Genomic DNA, 19,423 nt, shown 5'->3' with positions numbered 1-19,423 from the left:
TTACACACACACTCACATGCATGCACATGCACAAACACACACACAGATATCTGTTTATTTGTGCACAGAAAAAAATTTAAAGTATACCAATATTATTTCTGTTACCTCATGGACTTGAGGAGGTAGGGAGAGGAAAGACTTTCACAGTGTATTTCATACATTTATGAATTGCTTGATTTGTTTTTTAAATACAATTACATCTATTACTCTTAGAATTAAAATTTTAACCTAATAGTTTTTCTAATTAGTAATATTACAAAGCATTATTAAGTCACAATAAATATTTATAGAGTGCCTACTACATGTATAAAACACCAGTGTAGATGGTGATGAACAGAACTGACGTGCTTATCAGAATTTGTGTGTGTATGACACAGAGAGAGACAGAGACAGAGGGAGAGACAGAGAGAGGAAAAGAAAACAAACAAATAAGAAAAATGGAAAAAAATTATAGGTGATAAGAGTTATTGCCTAGAGGACTGCTTTAGATATAGGATAGTTGGGTCTTTTGAGGAAGTGACGTCTGAACTGAAGTGTGAAAGTTAAGGAGCCAGTAATGTGGAAATCCAGGGTAACAGAGTTTTTTAAGGCAGAGGAAACAGCAAGTACAAATGTCCTCAGGTGGGAATGAACCTGGCATGTTCAAGAAAGAGAAAGAAGGCCAGTGGCTGGAGATTACCAACTAGGAAGAAGAGTAATATGAAATGAGATCCGAAAGGAAAGCAGAGGCCAGCAAATCACATATAAGAACAGGCTTATAATGTACCTTAATAGTCAGTTTTCCTAAGTAGTTTTAAATAGACTCCTTTTCCTCAATTTAACATTACATGTTGCACATATTAGAGTAGATATTTGTAACTTATTGAGGCAGCTATTCAAATCATGCTATGAGGCTGATGTGTCTAGATGAATAACTCAGCATGTGACCCTATTTGAAGTCCACCATCTGTATCCCTATGCAGACATATTTTTCTTTAGTCTTTGCATAAGTAGTAAAGCTTTTGGACTGGTTAAATGTTTTTGGTGTATGTATACACACACACACACACACACACACACACATCCTGGGGAAAAAACCAACTGCTGGGGGTTATTGATAGCAGTCTATAGAAAGTAAAGAGATCTAAGTAAGTGATGGTTCAGCTAGATAATATCTCCATATATGCCTTTAATCCTATATTTACAATTTCTTTGTGGTTTCTAGGTATATATTACATTTCATGGGAGAAATTGTACACCATATCAATAGTTGAGAATCTGGTGTTCTGTAAATACCTGGGGAACATCAAGCATTTATCATATTGGCCCTAAAAATTTAGGGGTATATTTATTTGCAAACTCTTCCTTTACAGATAATTCAAAGTAATGTTTAGCATGAAGTATAATAAATTCTGAATTTTTGTACTATAATATTTTATCCATTATGAATAATGTCCCTATATTTGACATTTTTACCATCTAAGGCTAACAGAATGAAGAGAAGGCAAAATGTTGTTACATTTACCAATCATTTAGAACATCAAAAAAAAATTTTTTTATAGATCATTAGGATTTTATTCGTCACATCTAGCTAGAAAGCAAATAATTCATCTACTGGTTATTGTTTTGGGGGAGAAAACTCCCTTTATTTAACTACAGAATGTAATCTCTAAGAATTTCCAAGCATTTTATAAATTTATGTCAGTAAGTAGACATGTAGATGTGGGAATATTATCAGATAATTCAAGATAATTCCAAAATTGCACCTCTGAACACTGACTCCTATTCACGTGTTTTGGCTGTTTCTGTAATGGGTGGGGAAGGGGAATGGTCATTTTAGCCTGTCTGGTCTTGGGAGGTTATTGTTGGGAAGCACTGCAGTTTCAGCCTCATTGACTCTTATGAAGAACGGCTAGAATTAACGGGCTTGGGAAGGGGACAGGAAACCCAAGTTACAAAATATTTCAGGGTTTTTATGATAACAATTAGCACTTAAAAAAAATTATTATCTTTTGGGGAACGTACACAAGAAAAAGAAATTTGTTTCATCTTTTCTGAAATTGCCTAGTTTTACAATATTGTTTCATCTCAACTTAGCAAGGAAATTCAAATGGCCAATAAATATACAAATAAAATACACTGTCAAAAACTTCAAAAAAATTTAAAAATGCCCAAGGTTGGTAAAGGGAAACGAAAACCCTCATACATTACTGATGGTAGTATAAATTGTTACAAGCTTTCCAAAGGATAACTTGATAATATGTCACAAAAGCCTTAAAAGAAATTCATACTTTTGACCCAGCAATTCCATTTCAAGGAATTTATCCAAGGAATTATTCATAGATGTATGCAATAATATAGCTAAAAGGAGATTTATAACAGCATTGATTATAATAACTCCAAACTGTAAATAAATAACGAATAATAACTTACTTAAATAAATTATGGTACATCAATAAAATAGACTCTTATGCTGTCATTAAAAAAGTATGGTTGAAAATTATTCTAAAAACTTAAATAAAATCCTCTGATCAAAAACCTCCAATGAGGCTTCCCTGGTGGCGCAGTGGTTGAGACTCCACTTGCCGATGCAGGGGACACGGGTTCGTGCCCCGGTCCGGGAGGATCCCACATGCCGCGGAGCGGCTGGGCCCGTGAGCCATGGCCGCTGACCCTGCGCGTCCGGAGCCTGTGCTCCGCAACGGGAGAGGCCACAACAGTGAGAGGCCCGTGTACCGCAAAAAAAAACAAAAACAAAAAAACAAAAAACCTCCAATGGCTTTGCAAGCCACATGGAAAACAATCTAAAATCTTACCAAGTCCTATAAGGATTGGTTCTTGGCTCCCTCTCCAACCTCACTGAGGACAATTCTCCCTCATTCAACTCTTGCTCTTACTCAAGCATACCAAGGAGCTTCAGTTTCAAGACATCTGCACTTGCTGTCCCTCACCAGTCTGGAGCACTGGTCCCTTGGTCAGCTCTAGTGCCTACATTCTCACTTTTAGAGAGGACTTCCCATCAATCTACATTCTATTATATGCCTCGTTTTTGTTTTTCTTAAATCAATAATTATATTTTATTCCACGATCACCATAAAATCCATATAAATGCTACAAAGATAGAGATGACATGTTAACCACATAGGAAGATAACATAAATTTGGAAAAATATATAAATTAGGAAAATATAAAATTAGAATTTAAAATTTTCCGGCCAGGCAGAAACTTGAGATAATTTTTAACAGTAAAATTTAATGGAAATAATTATCTATTTGGAATATATATGCCTTGTTTTTCTTCACTGCATTCATCACCACCTGATGTATTATTATGCAGTTATTTTCTAGTCTGTCTCCCTCCACTATAATTTAAATTCAATGAGAGCAAGGACTTTATTTTATATCCTGCTGTATCTCTAGTGCCTAGAACAGTGCCTGGCTAAAAGTAGGCATTCAGGAAATATATTGAATGAATTTGCTGAATGAATGAATGAATGACATGGAAAAAATGATCTTTATATACTAAGTAAAAAAAAGAGATGCAAGACAATATATATGGTATGATTTCATTCTCTACATACCCACCAAAGAATAGGAAAAAAAGGCAAGAAAGATGTCAATCAAAATGTTAGCAGTGGTTTATAGGTAATTTTTATATTTGCTTTTCTATTTTGTAAAGTTTCTGCAACAGACAAGTATTATTTGCATACTCAAGAAAAAGAGTGTATGTTTTTTTAAGTAATAAATAACAACCTACCAGTCCATTTAAGTTCTTTATGTTGTTTCTTCCTAAAGACAATATTCTCAAGTTTTCTGTAGAGGAAAGAAAACAATTTTGGTTTATTAGAATCATATTACACAATTGTTATAAATCTAATATAATAAAGCTTTAATACATTTATATAGGGACTTCCCTGGTGGCGCAGTGGTTAAGAATCCGCCAGCCAACGCAGGGGACACGGGTTCAAGTCCTGGTCCAGGAAGATCCCACATGCCACAAAGCAACTAAGCCCATGTGCCACAACTACTGAGCCTGCACTCTAGAGACCTTAAGCCACAACTACTGAGCCCGCATGTCACAACTACTGAAGTCTTGTGCCTAGAGTTCGTGCTCCACAGCAAGAGAAGCCGCCACATTGAGAAGCCCACGCATTGCAGCGAAAAGTAGCCCCCGCTCGCTGCAACTAGAGAAAGCCCGTGTGCAGAAACAAAGACCCAATGCAGCCAAAAAGTTAAAAAATAATAATAATTTTTTAATTAAAAATACATTTATATAATAAATATTCTTATATAATAAAAAAGGCTGTATTAATAAAAATGGTAATCAAGTAAGAAATAACATAGACATATCACTAAGGTAAACACTACAATTGCACATCATGCCAATGTTAAATTTTAAATGGTTAGTTATTTGAAATGCATGGTTTTAATACTACAAGGATAAAATAAGAGTAAAGAAGATCTGAACTTTAAATTTGGGAGCATATATATTTCAAACCTCTTATAATATGAGGACTTACACTAGAAAATAGAAAACATATTTGGTCCATCTTGCTCCACAAAGGATTAGAAGTGAAATCAAATGAATCAGTGTTTTAAAAATCTTTTGCTTTCATTTCTTAAAATAATTAGATTGTGATTGGTTAAAAAATGTCTATTTGTATTTTTTAAAAGAATGTTTCTATTTTTATATCTATAGGCTATTTCTGGAAGAGAAAAGTAGAAATAGTGGTTGGTTTGGGGGAGGAACTGAGAGTCAGTCTATGGTCAGAGGAAGATATTTTTATTTATGTTTATTTATTAAATATTTATTTATTTATTTAATTTTGGCTGCAACGGGTCTTAGTTGCGGTATGCGGGATCTTCATTGCGGCATGAGGGATCTTTTTTTTTTTTTTTTTTGCGGTTCGCAGGCCTCTCACTGTTGTGGCCTCTCCCGTTGCAGAGCACAGGCTCCGGACACGCAGGCTCAGCGGCCATGGCTCACTGGCCCAGCCGCTCCGTGGCATGTGGGATCCTCCCGGACCAGGGCACGAACCCATGTCCCCTGCATCGGCAGGCGGACTCTCAACCACTGCGCCACCAGGGAAGCCCATGAGGGATCTTTAGTTGAGGCATGTGGGCTTCTTAGTTGTGGCACGAGGACTCTTAGTTGCTGCATGCAAACTCTTAACTGCAGCATGCATACAGGATCTAGTTCCCTGACCAAGGATCGAATCCAGGCCCCCTGTATTGGGAGCGTGGAGTCTTACCCACAGGACCACCAGGGAAGTCCCTGGAGGAAGACATTTTTAACTGTACCCTCTTCTGAACTATGTGCATAAAACCATATACATACATTATTTTTCAAAATTAAAATAAAAGATTTCTAGTAAAACACAGGAAACCTCACTTTTGTCCTAAAAATCTACTGTGATTACTTATGCATAAGTTATACATTTAATTTTCACAACTTAAACTTCTATAACTATGCTGTCCAGTATGGTAGTTACTAACCACATGTGGCTATTTAATTAAAATTAAATACGATAAAAAATTCAGTTTCTCTGTCACATTAATCACATTTCAAGAGCTTAATAGCTACATATGGCTAGTGGCAACTATATTGGTACAGTGCAGATAATTCTATTGGATGGCACTGTTCTATAACATCCATAAATCAATGGTTAAGAGCACAAATCCATAACTGAGTTCCAATCCTAACTCTCTAGGGAAGTAACCAAACCTCTTAGAATCTCAGTTTTCTCATATGTAAAATGAGGAAGTATAGGATCTACCTTATAAGAGTATAAGGATTAAATGAGATAGTTGTCTAAAATATTCAGCACAAGGCCTAATCCATGGTAAGTACAAATAAATGATGTATGTGTGTGTGTGTATCAGGCATATATAGTGAGAGAGGAGTCAAGAAATTACCAAGGAGTTTGGCCTGAGCAACTAGAAGAATGCAGTTGTCACTATCTGAGACAGACACACAAGAAGTTGGGTTAACTAGGGCTGGGGAAGGACATCAGGACTCAGTATTGGACATGTTAAGTATGAGATGTCCAGTAGACATCCAATGGAAATGTCGGGCAACTGAATGTGTGAATCTGGAGTTCAGAGGAGATGTATGGACTAGAGATATAAATTTTGGAGCCATCAGCATGTAGATGGTAAAGCCATGATCTGGATGAGATAATCTAGGGAGTAGGTGAAGACAGAAAAGAGAAGAGATCCAAGAACTGAGTCCCCAGATACTCCAACATTTAAAATTTGAGGACATGAGACTGGGAAGAAGTAGCCAAAAAGGCAGGAGAAAATCAGAAGGGTACAGTGTCCTAGAAATCCAATATTGAAATTGCTTCAAAGAGAAAAGAAATCATCCATGTCAAAATACACTTAGGTCAACTAAGATAAGAACTGATCCCAGAAATTAGAGATAACAGATATATATACAAATCTTTTAAAGATAGTATCTAACTTAAATATATACAACTCCTTTTTTAAAAAATGCACATGAAAATGGCAATGAAAGTCTAAAGAGATCTTATTGCTGTATGGGGAAGTAAATTATGATATCAAACTTAATAGATTAACTCTTCTAACATTACAGAATTATGTATTTTCCATATTTTATATGTTGCATAAGTAGAGAGCACCACTAGAAAGAAAACATTGTTTTTTTCTTCTTAGGTCCTGACGAAATCAAAACAATATCTTAAAGTTTTAGTAAACTAAAGGAGTATACTTTTTTACCAAGAAACTTTACTTTCTAATCTTTAGTATGAGAGTATTAGTATTCACATTTTAGTCACAGTTTTGAACATAGTCATACAGTCATACAGTTTTCTAGTCACAGTTTTGAAACAATATATATTGCTGTTAGAGTTATTCTGCCTTATAACCCCACTGTTAAATAGGAATACCTACTTATTTCAGATCCTCTTATCACAGCGTAGTAGGTAAGACTATAGTGCTCATGAAAGGAAAGGGGTGGGAGGCAAGCTAGCGTCATATATTCAATCTTTTGCATGAATCAGTTGGCTTCATAGTCACAGACAAAGTGTATTCTCTCCATAGACTGCAGAAATACCATTTGTTATAAGCAGAACTAAACTGAGATCATCAAATATAGCAAATACATGGTACAAATGCCTATTCTCTCTCATTCCATGCCTACATCAGACATCAATAATTGATCAAAGTACTCTTTTCCACTGAATTTTTGGAACTCTTCTTCATATGACTTTCCTGAGAGTCACTACCAATTGACCAAAGAGAATATGAGTTCAAACCCATTACCAGCCTTATATAGGTTTTACATATATTCATTTTCATATTGTCACAGTCATGTTTTTATGAAAGAAAAGCATGTTATCCATACTGATAAATAATATGTTATCAATTTAGTCTCCTTTAAGCAAGTTATTTCAAATACAGACAAAGAATAGGGAATAAAATGAAACATAAATTGTTTAATGAGTCAGTGAAAAATGGAATAGACTGAATCATCTTATACACAACTCTAATAGTAAACACTTCCTCTCCAGCACTATATAAATACTGAGTGCAACTTTGAGCACAGTACTGGCGGGGGATGGAGATTTGGAATAGAAGATAGATTAATAAGATGTGATGTTTGCCCTAAAGGAGCTCGTTATCTGAAGAGACAGAACATATTCCTCACTAACTATAATAACAGCTAATATTTCTTGAGCATTTATATGCACTAGGCACTATTCTAAGAACTTTATACACACTACTCATTTAATCTTTACAATAACTATATGAAGTAATTATTATTATAATCTAAGGTAGACTGTTATAAATGTTCCCAAGAAAGAGTAATTATTATGATGATGGAGATTAAAGAAGTCTTAGGGGTCTCCCTCTAAATGACATTTAAACTTGGCATTCTCTTTTTTTTTTTTTTTTTTTTTGCAGTACGTGGGCCTCTCACTGTTGTGGCCTCTCCCATTGTGGAGAACAGGCTCCGGACGCACAGGCTCAGCAGCCATGGCTCACGGGCATATGGGATCTTCCCAGACCGGGGCACGAACCTGTGTCCCCTGCATCGGCAGGCGGACTCTCAACCACTGCACCACCAGGGAAGCCCCTAAACTTGGCATTCTTAATCTTAATTTTTGTTTCTTGTAGGGTTTTACTGCTAGAGGAAGGGGCTGTTCTCAATGAAAAGCACTGCATTAACAAGTGCACAAAGTCATAAAAAAAGAATTATATGTTTGGGTGTGAAGAGGATGTCACAAGCTTTTAAATGACCCTGAATGCAATCTTAAGGCATCTGGTCTTTACTAGGCAAAGGGGAGGCATTAAAGATCTCTGATCTGGAGGAATGATAATGAGAACAACATTTTTAAAAAGAAAACTCTGGTGTCAGTGCTGAAGGTCAATGGAAGAACAGAAAGATAGGAGACAAGGAGATCAATTGGGAGGCTATAACAGAAGTTGTAAGGCAGTGTTTTTTCAAACTGTGGGTCATGTGAAATCAACTTAGTGGGTTGTGACAAGCATTTAAAAAACAATGAAATCACGCTAAAAAAATTTATACTGGAACCTATGCTATAAGGTAACTATTGTTTTACAAATTTTAATCCAGTTCATATGCATATGCTATATTTGATATGTGTATTCATACGAATATATATATACTGAGTCGTTAATTCAAAGGTATTTCTTACTGTGGGAAGTGGTAAAAAACATTTGAAAAATATGACCTAAGGGGGGAGATGATGAGGGTCTAAATTAAAGCTGTAGCTCCTGGAAATGGAAAAGCAACAAATTATTTGAGAGCTCTTTCAAAGAATAGAGTTAACAGGACTTACTGATGAACTTGCATGTAGGGCTTGAGGGAAGTAAAGGGAAATATGATACGCTAAATAATGGCTCACCAAAAGGTACCTATATCCTAATCCCTGGAACCTGTGAATGTTACTATACATGGGGAAAAAGTACTTTGCAGATATGATTAAGTTAGGGATCTTAAGATGGGGAGAGTATCCTTGATTACCCAGGTGTTCCCTAAATGCAATCACATGTATCCTCATAAGAGGGTGACAGAGAAAGATATGACAGAGACAAAAGAGCAGAAGGCAATATGACGACAGAGGCAGATATTGGAGTGACACAGTCACAAGCCAAGGAATCTGGCAGCCATCAGAATCTAGAAGAGGTAAGGAAAAAATTCTCCCCTGAAGCCTCTACAGAAGGTGTGGCCCTCTTGATTTTGGCCCAGTGAAACTGATTTCAGATTTCTGGCCTCTAGAACAGTGAGGGAATACATTTCTGCAGTTTTAAGTCACCAAGTTTCTGCAGCCACAGGCAACCAGCACAAGGAGCCTTGGCAACTGGAAAGATGTCGATGTCATTAACAAAGACAAGGAACAGGAAAAACAGGGATGGTGAAGAATAAAATTTTAAATATAATAAGTATGAAACACAAGATAAATCTGAACAAAAAAATATAAAAAACCTGATTTTCTATTTAAGATATTTCAATTCTAACACTACAAAAACTTTATAATGTCTTTAAACTGTTCTGGTTTCATGTTATCTCTACTTTTCTTTGGATAATTAAATAAGACACATGGTTTATATATTCTTTCTGACATCTGACAATTACTGTGGTTAAAACAGGTGCCAGCTTCTAGGATTATGTAGTGCCTCTGGAATGTTTATTCCAAATAACTACAAAATCCAAGAACCATCTGTTACTATGGATCACTTACTTAAGCCATTCAGGTTTGCAATTTTTTCAATGCAGTTTGTAGACAGTGAAAGCTTCCTAAAAAAAAAAAAAAAGGAACACTTAAATTAATAAGAAAAAAATGTTAATGGTATATCAGAAATTATTCCTCAAGTGTCCACAGAAGATGATATTTAAGTCACATTTCCTTTTACACTGAATCCTTTTTTCCCTCTCAGACATGACACGTATTCCTTCATTTTGAAATCTTCATACTTTTTCCCTGATTACAAAAGTTAATATACACTATTGTATAAAATCAAAGAAACCTTTTTGAGGGTAATTTGGTGTTATCTATTAAATTTTTAAATGCATGTATTCTTTGACCCAGTAATTCATTTCTAGGAATATGTCCTATTGAAATACTAATACAAATGCCAAAAAATATATGAATTAGATTATTTACTGTATTATTGTAATAGCAAAAAAGTGGGAAAAAATTTATAAATACCCATCAGCTGAGGAATACAGATAATGAAATACTACCTGCTACTAAAGCAAACAATATTGGGCTATACATACCAACTTGGGAAAATGTCCATGATATGTGTATAATAAAAAGTTACGTAATCCTAACCACCCCACACATTCCCCCAGAGATAATGACTTTTAATAGTTCGTATATATTTTTCTAGATTTTTTTCCTATATATACTTTAATTGTATAAAAACAAATTTTTAAAGGGAGCATAATTACGTGTTATTAATCTTTCTTTCTTGACAAAAATGTTTAATATCTTAGTAAATATCATGCAAAGAATATAACAAAGGCTAATTTTATTGAACACTTAATGTGTGCCTAGTATTCTTCTAAGTGTTTTACATGTATTAACTATTTTAACCATCAGAACAATCCTATGAAATAAGTATTATTATCCAAATTTTACAAATGAGGAAACTGAGGCACAAAGATGTTAAGCAATTTGCCTGATATTATACAACCAGAAAGTAGCACAGGCAAATTTAAGACGCCAAAAAACTGACTCTAGAACATATGATCTTATCCTTCTGATTTGACCTGAAGAGGAATTCTTCTTCTTCTTTTTTTTTTTTTTTTTGCTTGAAACACTAAAAGCAATTACTGTACACTGTAAATTACTGGTCAAATCTGTGTATTTTCTAGTCATTCCCCATTCTTAAGAACAACCAGTTAAAGTGAAAAATGGACTGGAAAATCTGGGACTACGGTTGGGGAATGATTCTTTAATTGTTATTTAGGCAACCTGCTCAAAGAGTGTCAGCAAAAATATGAACAGGGTGACTCTTTCTAAGCAGTTTCCAAGGTACTTTGGTATGGGGTACAGAACCTTCTCAAATGCTTGCCTTTGAAATGGCTTTATGATAAAAAGATATTTGACCACTTTGAAATAATTCTCTTTGAAATTATGATTTTTGAAGCCAAAAACACATCTAAGGTGGGTTTTTATGTAATACATTGTGTTCTCATCACAAAGGACAAGTTGCATACAATAACTAAATACGTTTGCTTTTCCCTTTAATTCCAAAGACAGATATTAGTCTAATGCATGAGTTCACAAATATGCATCTAAGAGTCATTCAGATTGCTTATTATAAATACAGATACCTAGTTTCATCAGTAGATTCTGTTTCTATAAATTTGGAGTGGGACATATCTACTGCACAAGGAGATTCTTATATAGGTAGTCAGGGGAGCACAGTTAGAAAAACACAGGATGAAGAAATCAGAAAAAACCCCAAGTGATTCTGTAACATTCTATACCCCTGACAAGACACTGCAGTCTGAGAGCACGGTTACAAGGTGTCATGGTATAATTGCCTCAAATTAGCCACAGAACCCTGCTAAAAAGTGTGTATTTAGAAAGTAAGTTAAAAGGAATAAATATAGATCTGATACTTAAAGTCTTGGATAAATAGGATTACAAATAAATGTAACTTGATCCCAATTAGGAAAAAAAAATTAGAAGGCTCTATATCAAGATGCTGAGACTTCCCTGGCAGTCCAATGGTTAAGACTCTGCGCTTCCATTGCAGGGGGCAGGGGTGAGATCCCTGATCCCTGGTCGGAGAACTAAGATCCCACATGCCCTGCGGTGTGGCTAAAAAGTTTAAAAAATAATAAAATAAAATAAAAAACAAAATGCTAACACTGGTTCTCAAAAGGTGTGCAATTTTGGTTGATACTATTTCCCTTTCTTTGTGCTTTTAATATATTCTAGGTTTTTTAAAAAATTATTTTGTGTCCCTCATGACTTTTAAAGAGGGCTCTTTTTTTTTTTTAATTTATTTAGTTTATTTATTTTTGGCTGCGTTGGGTCTTCGTTGCTGTGCATGGACTTTCTCTAGTTGTGGTGAGTGGGGGCTACTCTTCATTGCGCTGTGTGGGCTTCTCATTGCAGTGGCTTCTCTTGTTGCGGAGCACAGGCTCTAGGCACGCAGGCTTCAGTAGTTGTGGCACGTGGGCTCTGTAGTTGTGGCTCGTGGGTTCTAGAGCACAGGCTCAGTAGTTGTGGTGCACGGGCTTAGTTGCTCTGCAGCATGTGGGATCTTCCCAGACCACGGATCAAATCCGTGTCCCCTGCATTGGCAGGCAGATTCTTAACCATTGTGCCACCAGGGAAGCCCTTCTAGGTGCTTTACAATGTATTTTCATAGTTTGAAAATTATTTTTTAAAGCAGTATCTCTATGCCTCTGAGTAAGTACAGTATTGACTTTGGTGGATAATGTTACAAGAGGAAGTACTAGATTTTATGACAGAGAAATAGTTTAATTGTGTTATTTAGCTTCTCCCAAGAGACAAGGAAATTTCTATTCTCCAGGCATATTGTAAAAATTATACTGTAAAAAAATACAAGGGCTTCCCTGGTGGCGCAGTGGTTGAGAGTCCGCCTGCCGATGCAGGGGACACTGGTTCGTGCCCTGGTCCGGGAGGATCCCACAGGCCACGGAGCAGCTGGGCCCGTGAGCCATGCCGCTGAGCCTGCGCGTCGGGAGCCTGTGCTTCGCAACGGGAGAGGCCACAACAGTGAGAGGCCCGGGTACGGCCAAAAAAAAATTTTTTAAATACAGTACAGGATTATTCAGGATTACTCTATTAATAATCCTAGAAACCAATAATCTTTTATGTTTGGCTTTGCCAAAGTGAGAAGCAGAAAAAGAAAGAAAGGAGGGAGGGAGGGAGGAAAGAAGGAAGGAAGGAAGGAAGGGAAATGAAGATCAAGAAAATAAATATATTTTTCTAGTTTGTGTATTTAGAAAAGGAAGTGAAACTTAACAGCAATACTAGAAAGGACGAAAAAAGACAAGAGAACTTACTCGCAATTAAAAAGCGTGGACAAGGACGCATCCATCTTCTCTATAGGGGGAATCTGGGCATACAGCTTTATCTCTCTGGCTTCAGATGGCTTCTGACTGGTTTTCTCTTCCTATGTTAAAAATTAATTTGGAAGAAAATAATCCAAATGTGGAACTAAAAAAGGCCAAAATTTCTCAAGGCTTTTCAATGTTTATTTCAAAACAATTATTAAAATTCAATAATTCTGTACATTCCTGACAGTTTACTTATTGACAACATTTACTTACTGAACTTGATAACTAGCCTTATACATGGCTGATTCAGATAATTCACTGTTAGGTCTCAACCAAATGGAAAAGAGGAGGAAAGAAAATAACTTTTATTTCCGTAATTTAAAAAATCCTTTTAGAGCCTATCAATTAATAAACAAAACACAACAACAAAAACATTTTCCTGGGAAGAATTCCTTCTCCCTAAACAAACTTTTCCTAAGTATCAGATTCAGACCTATAAGATCAACTCTTTCCGTCATCTCATCTTTCTGTTCCTATATACAATTTAGTCAGAGCTAGAACCACCAAATACCAAGAATTTGGGAAGATTTTCTCTTTATGACAAAGCTGAGGTCAAATTTACTTGCTCTACAATAATTTACTACTAAATTCTACCTTAGAGTTTAATTTCAGTACTAAGTATGCAGTTTAAATTTTAATTACCAGGATATGCTGCCTAATAATAGTTTCTAAGTACCTCAATACTTAGAGTTAGCTCTATCTCTCCAACAAAACAAGAAGATCCTACAGCTCAGGGACCATTTTCTTGCTTTCCTATATTTTCTATAACTTGATATTAGACACAAAAGAAGCTTGTTTTTAAAAAATCAAATCAAAAAAAAATCAAATCATAACACATCAATAACAGAAAATATATAATCAGTTGAAAGAGATCTAATACACATTCACTCAGCACTTTTTTTGTGCCATACACTTATAGGTTAGGAGATGGGAGACTGACACCAAGTAGATCCTTAATAAATGTTGGGTTAATGAGTGCAAGAATGAGCATAATGTCTTCAAATAATCTTAAAGTCAAAGATTTATGGCCATAATGTAATCTAGAAATAGAACCTACAAACCAAACCAAAAAACCAACCACTTGTTATTATAAATAAATAAAATAAAATCCTAAAATCTGATTGAAGGAAATCAAATCTAATACTAAGCCTACTGCACACTTTTTAATTAAACAAAACAGATCTTTCACTAACTAAGAAGGAAAAAATTTTTTAATGTAATTAGAGTACAAGGAAGTTTATAAGCACTAAAATAAAAATTCAAATATTTCATTATCCTACCCTTTTGTCTATTTTCCCCAGACACCAAGTTTCTTGAAAGAGTTTTTATTTAAAGCCCAGCTACAAAAGCAAAAGATATATTATTATACAAAAAAACAACTGATAACATAGTCAAATATGTTATCACTGGGCATAGAAATTGAGGAGCCATCTCTATACTCTATGGAAATTCTATCTATAAAGCTGAAATACAACTGTTCAAACTTTATAGAATGTTATATTCAAAATATTTGTTTATATTTAATGCATTTTTTACAATGCAGTTTCCTCTCTAATATTACTATATGCTTTTTAAAAATGTATTTTGTGTATGTATTGTGTATTTTTTCCAGATATAATGATATATAGCACTGAATAAGTTTAATATATACAGCATAACAATTTGACTTACAAAATCATGAAATGATTACCACAATAAGTTTAGTGAACATCCATCATCTCATACAGATACAAAATAAAAGAAAAAGAAAAAAATTTTTCCTTGTGATGAGAACTCAGGATTTACTCTCTGAACTTTCATATATAACATACAGCAGTGTTAAATATATTAATCATGTTGTACATTACATCCCTAGTACTTATTTACCTTGTAACTGGAAGCCTGTACCTATTGACCATCTTCATCCAATTCCCCCTACCCCTACTCCTTGGCTCTGGTTACCACAAATCTGATGCCTTTTTCTATGAATTTGTTTGTTGAAATATAATTGACCTATAATACTATGTTAATTCCCAGTGTACAACATAGTGATTCAATATTTCTATACATTACAAAATGATCACTATTTTTTACAGATTTATTGAGATATAACTGACATATAACATTGTTTATGTTTAAGGTATACCATGTGATGCTTTGATACATGTATACATTGCAAAATGATTACCAGAAAAAGGTTAGTTAACACATCCAGCACCTCATATAATAATTTCTTTGTGTGCTGAGAACGTTTACGATCTACTCTCCAGACTTCCCTGGTGGCGCAGTGGTTAAGAATCTGCCTGTCAATGCAGGGGACATGGGTCCGAGCCCTGGTCTGGGAAGATCCCACATGCCACGGAGCAACTAAGCCCGTGCGCCACAACTACTTAGCCTGTGCTCTAGAGCCCACAAGCCACAACTACTGAGCCCACATGCCACAACTACCGAAGCCCATGTGGCTAGAGCCCATGCTCCACAGCAAGAGAAGCCACCGCAATGAGAAACCAGTGCACCACAATGAAGAGTAGCCCCCGCTGGCTGCAACTAGAAAAAGCTGGCGTGCAGCAACAAACACCCGACTCAGCCAAAAATAAATAAATTTATTTTTTAAAAAAATCTACTCTCAGCAACTTTCAAGTACATAATACAGTATTATTAAATATGCTGTACATTAGATCCCCAGAACTTATTGATCTTATTATAACTGGAAGTTTATACCCTTTGACCAACTTCTCCCCATTTCCTCCACTCAACTCTGGCCATCACCATTCTAATCTGTTTCTATGAGTTCAGCTTTTTTAGATTCCACATGTAAGTGAGATCAAACAGTATTTGTCTTTAGCTACCTGACTTATGTCATTTAGCATAACGCACTCAAGGTCCTTCCATGTCGCAAATGGCAGGATTTCCTTCTTTTTATGGCTGAATAATATTCCATTGTATACAAATATACATTTTCTTCATCCATTCATCCACTGATGGGCATTTAGGTTGTTTTCATGTCTTGGCTATTGTGAATAATGCTGCAGTGAACATGGGGATACAGGTATCTCTTTGAGATAGTGATTTCATTTCCTTCAGATATATATGCAGAAGTGGGACTGCTGGATCACATGGTAGATCTACTTTTAATTTTTTTTTTTTTTTTTTTGCGGTATGCAGGCCTCTCACTGTTGTGGCCTCTCCTGTTGCAGAGCACAGGCTCCAGACGCGCAGGCTCAGCGGCCATGGCTCACAGGCGCAGCCGCTCCGCGGCATGTGGGATCTTCCCGGACCAGGGCATGAACCCGTGTCCCCTGCATTGGCAGGCGGACTCTCAACCACTGCGCCACCAGGGAAGCCCGGTCAGATTTTTTTAATTGAAATTTTTATTGAGACACTTGAAAATTCATGTGCAGTTATAAAAAATAATACAGAGAGATCCCTTATACACTTTGCCCAGTTTCCCCCAATGGTAACATTTTTCAAAACTATAGTATAATATCACAACCAGGATATTGATATTGATGCAATCCACTGATTTTAATCAGATTTTCCCAATTTTATTTGTACTCACTTGTACATACGAGTGTAAATGTGTTTGCATGTGTGTATCAAGTTTTATACAATTTTATCACCTGTGTAGGCTCATGTATCCACTAACACCGTCAAGATAGCTAAACAGTTCCAATACCACAAAGATCCCTTGTATTGAATGGTCATATTTAAATAATTATCCAAAAATTCTCTTTATGTAGTTTCTAGAAGAAGTAAAAACTTATAAACTCACCCATCTGGCTAGGGCTTCTTTGATTGTTGTTGCTTTTGCCTTAAAAAGAGAAGAAAAAACAAAGCTGTCTTTATTGGTGTGATTTGTTGACTCAATTTTCATGCAATAATTATTAGCCCTGGCATCTACTGTTAAAAAGATTAACTTCCTTTTTTGAGACTTTATATGCAAAGAGAGTGTTTCAATTTCCTGAAATCAGAAATACTCATTTAAATATCTCTCAGAGAAATTAAGGAAATCGTGATGTAATGTCAGATACTTCACTCCCACTTGGTTTACAAAAAACATATAGCTTTCAACACTGATATTAAAATATATCTTATTTCATTGATTCTAAGATTTATATCTTCTTTTATATTTTAATATCTTTGAAATTTGGATACATCTTACAACCAGGAACAATTTATAATTGCTGCAGCCAGGTAGCACTGATGAAGTTTTAGAAAAATACTAACCATCTTGGACTTCCTTAGTAGTGCAGTGGTTAAGAAGCCGCCTGCCAATGCAGGGGACACGGGCTTGAGCCCTGGTCCGGGAAGATCCCACATGCCGCGGAGCAACTAAGCCCATGCGCCACAACTACTGAGCCCGCACTCTAGAGCCCGCAAGCCACAACTACTGAAGCCCGCACGCCTAGAGCCTGTGTTTCACAACAAGAGAAGCCACCACAATGAGAAGCCCGCACACCGTAAGGAAGAGAAAGCTCCCGCTCCCCACAACTAGAGAAAAGACATAAAACAAATAAATTTATTTTTTTTTAAAAAAAGAGTAGCATTTAATCTCGTGGTTGAGGTCAGGCATGATTTCCTCATCATTTCAATTTCCTGGGCTCAATTTCTGCCCAGTTATACAGCAATGGAATCACAAAAAGAAGAAAACTAGTTAAACTTATTCTTTATAAATATTGCCATCAGGGGCTTCCCTGGTGGCGCAGTGGTTGAGAATCTGCCTGCTAATGCAGGGGACACGGGTTCGAGCCCTGGTCTGGGAGGATCCCACATGCCGCGGAGCAACTAGGCCCATTAGCCACAACTACTGAGCCTGCGTGTCTGGAGCCTGTGCTCCGCAACAAAAGAGGCCGCGATAGTGAGACGCCTGCGCACTGCGATGAAGAGTGGCCCCCGCTTGCCACAACTAGAGAAAGCCCTCGCACAGAAACGAAGACCCAACACAGCAAAAATAATAATAAATAAATTAATAAACTCCTACCCCCAACATCAAAAAAAAATTTCCATCAGGCATCACATACTTTGCTAAATAGCTTTGGCTGGGTCTGTAACTAACCAACAACATCCCTTTTTCAACTACTAGTTGGATCTACCAAGTATGTAAGCAAGAGAGTGCTCACTTTACGTAGGAGTTGAGGAGCATCACTAGGTAAAACCATTACTTCATAAAGAGCTTTGATTAGATAGCCCGCCGACAGATTTCAAGTCTAAGATAGAAGTATTTCTCAAAGTGTTGTGGGAGCCCTCCAATTTTAGAATCATTTGAAATGCACATTCCTGAATCCCCCCCCAATTAATTAAACATTCATAATCTGCACTCCAACTTAGGCCAAAATCATACTCATGCATACTGAAATTTGAGAAACACTACCCTACTATGCTGTGTTAGAGAGGGTTTTATAATGTTACAATGTTACTAATAACTGAACTGACAGTCATTCAGAGGTCAACCTGGGCGTATCACAGGTTACAAATACTGCGGCAATCAGTGTTATACACATTCCTCTCGTAACCAACCCCACCCTCTATCTCGCCGGGGCCGGGGTGGGGGGGGGCGGATTACTTCCATGTAAAAAGATATCCTTATTCACACTCCCCCTTCCATCACCTTTCCCACTCTACTCCGCTCTTTGCTTTTTGCCCTCTTCTCTTTGCCCTCCCTTTTCTCTGCCGGAGTCTCTGGCAGAGATTAACCCAACCTCCAATCAGCCCCACACCACCCGGTGCCAGGGCTTCTCTTTCGCCTTAGGCCTCAGAATCTACCGAGCCAGCATCCGCTACCGGCTCCCTTCCGCTGTTTGAGTACCTTCGCCATCCTCAACCCTCCAGTTACCCTTTTTCACTTCCAATCTTCTCTCAGCTTTGGCTACGAGGCCTGGAGGGTACTCACCATTCCGGCGGTTGCTACTGTCACTGCTCTGGTTGCTAGGGCCCGCCGGGATCAGTGCGCATGCGCACCTCTTGGAGCTCTCCTTGGATCCCTACCCCGGCAGCGGTCTTTTCTCTCCGCCCTCAGCGTGGCGCAAGCAGGGCATTGTGGGACCGCGCGGTGTACGCCGGGGTCCTCCCGCTCCGCGGTTGCTAGCTACCCAGGGACTGCAAGCGCAGCAACTGGTAGCACAGAGGGGTCGAGAGCGTAACCTCGCGGAGGGGTTGGGAGATGTCTTTTTCCCTTGTGAAAGTAATTTCAGCTAATCTGGAGTGACGAACCGGCTTAAAGTTTAAAACTTTGAAACCTCCCTGTAACAACTGCCACACCCCATAAAGGAACTTTAAAAATTCCCTTCCTTTGCAGATTGCCCTTCCCGTTCTCTTGACTCCCTGCTGTAATTTACCTAGTTGTCCGACTGAGGATACCCAGACACGGCTGCAT

At 37.0% G+C, this 19,423-nt stretch overlaps 1 protein-coding gene across 1 annotated transcript in view; it reads right to left on the bottom strand.

The window, feature by feature from the left end:
- The window catches only part of DNAL1 (dynein axonemal light chain 1), a 29,594-nt gene extending 10,616 nt beyond the window's left edge, over positions 1-18,978 (bottom strand). Inside the window, exons 1-5 of the mRNA XM_029238586.1 lie at positions 18,941-18,978; positions 16,823-16,861; positions 13,018-13,127; positions 9,707-9,762; positions 3,736-3,791 (exon numbers count right to left, since the gene is read on the bottom strand). Of these exons, the coding sequence (XP_029094419.1) occupies positions 3,736-3,791; positions 9,707-9,762; positions 13,018-13,127; positions 16,823-16,861; positions 18,941-18,943 (264 nt within the window). The 5' untranslated portion in view covers positions 18,944-18,978. The remainder of the gene's footprint in view (positions 1-3,735; positions 3,792-9,706; positions 9,763-13,017; positions 13,128-16,822; positions 16,862-18,940) is intronic.
- Positions 18,979-19,423: the final 445 nt, after the last annotated feature.

This window comes from Monodon monoceros, unplaced genomic scaffold (assembly GCF_005190385.1).
Source record: "Monodon monoceros isolate NGI ecotype Baffin Bay Population unplaced genomic scaffold, NGI_Narwhal_1 Super_Scaffold_21, whole genome shotgun sequence".
In the NCBI taxonomy this organism is placed as follows: domain Eukaryota; kingdom Metazoa; phylum Chordata; class Mammalia; order Artiodactyla; family Monodontidae; genus Monodon; species Monodon monoceros.
This window is presented reverse-complemented; position numbering and strand designations above follow the sequence as displayed.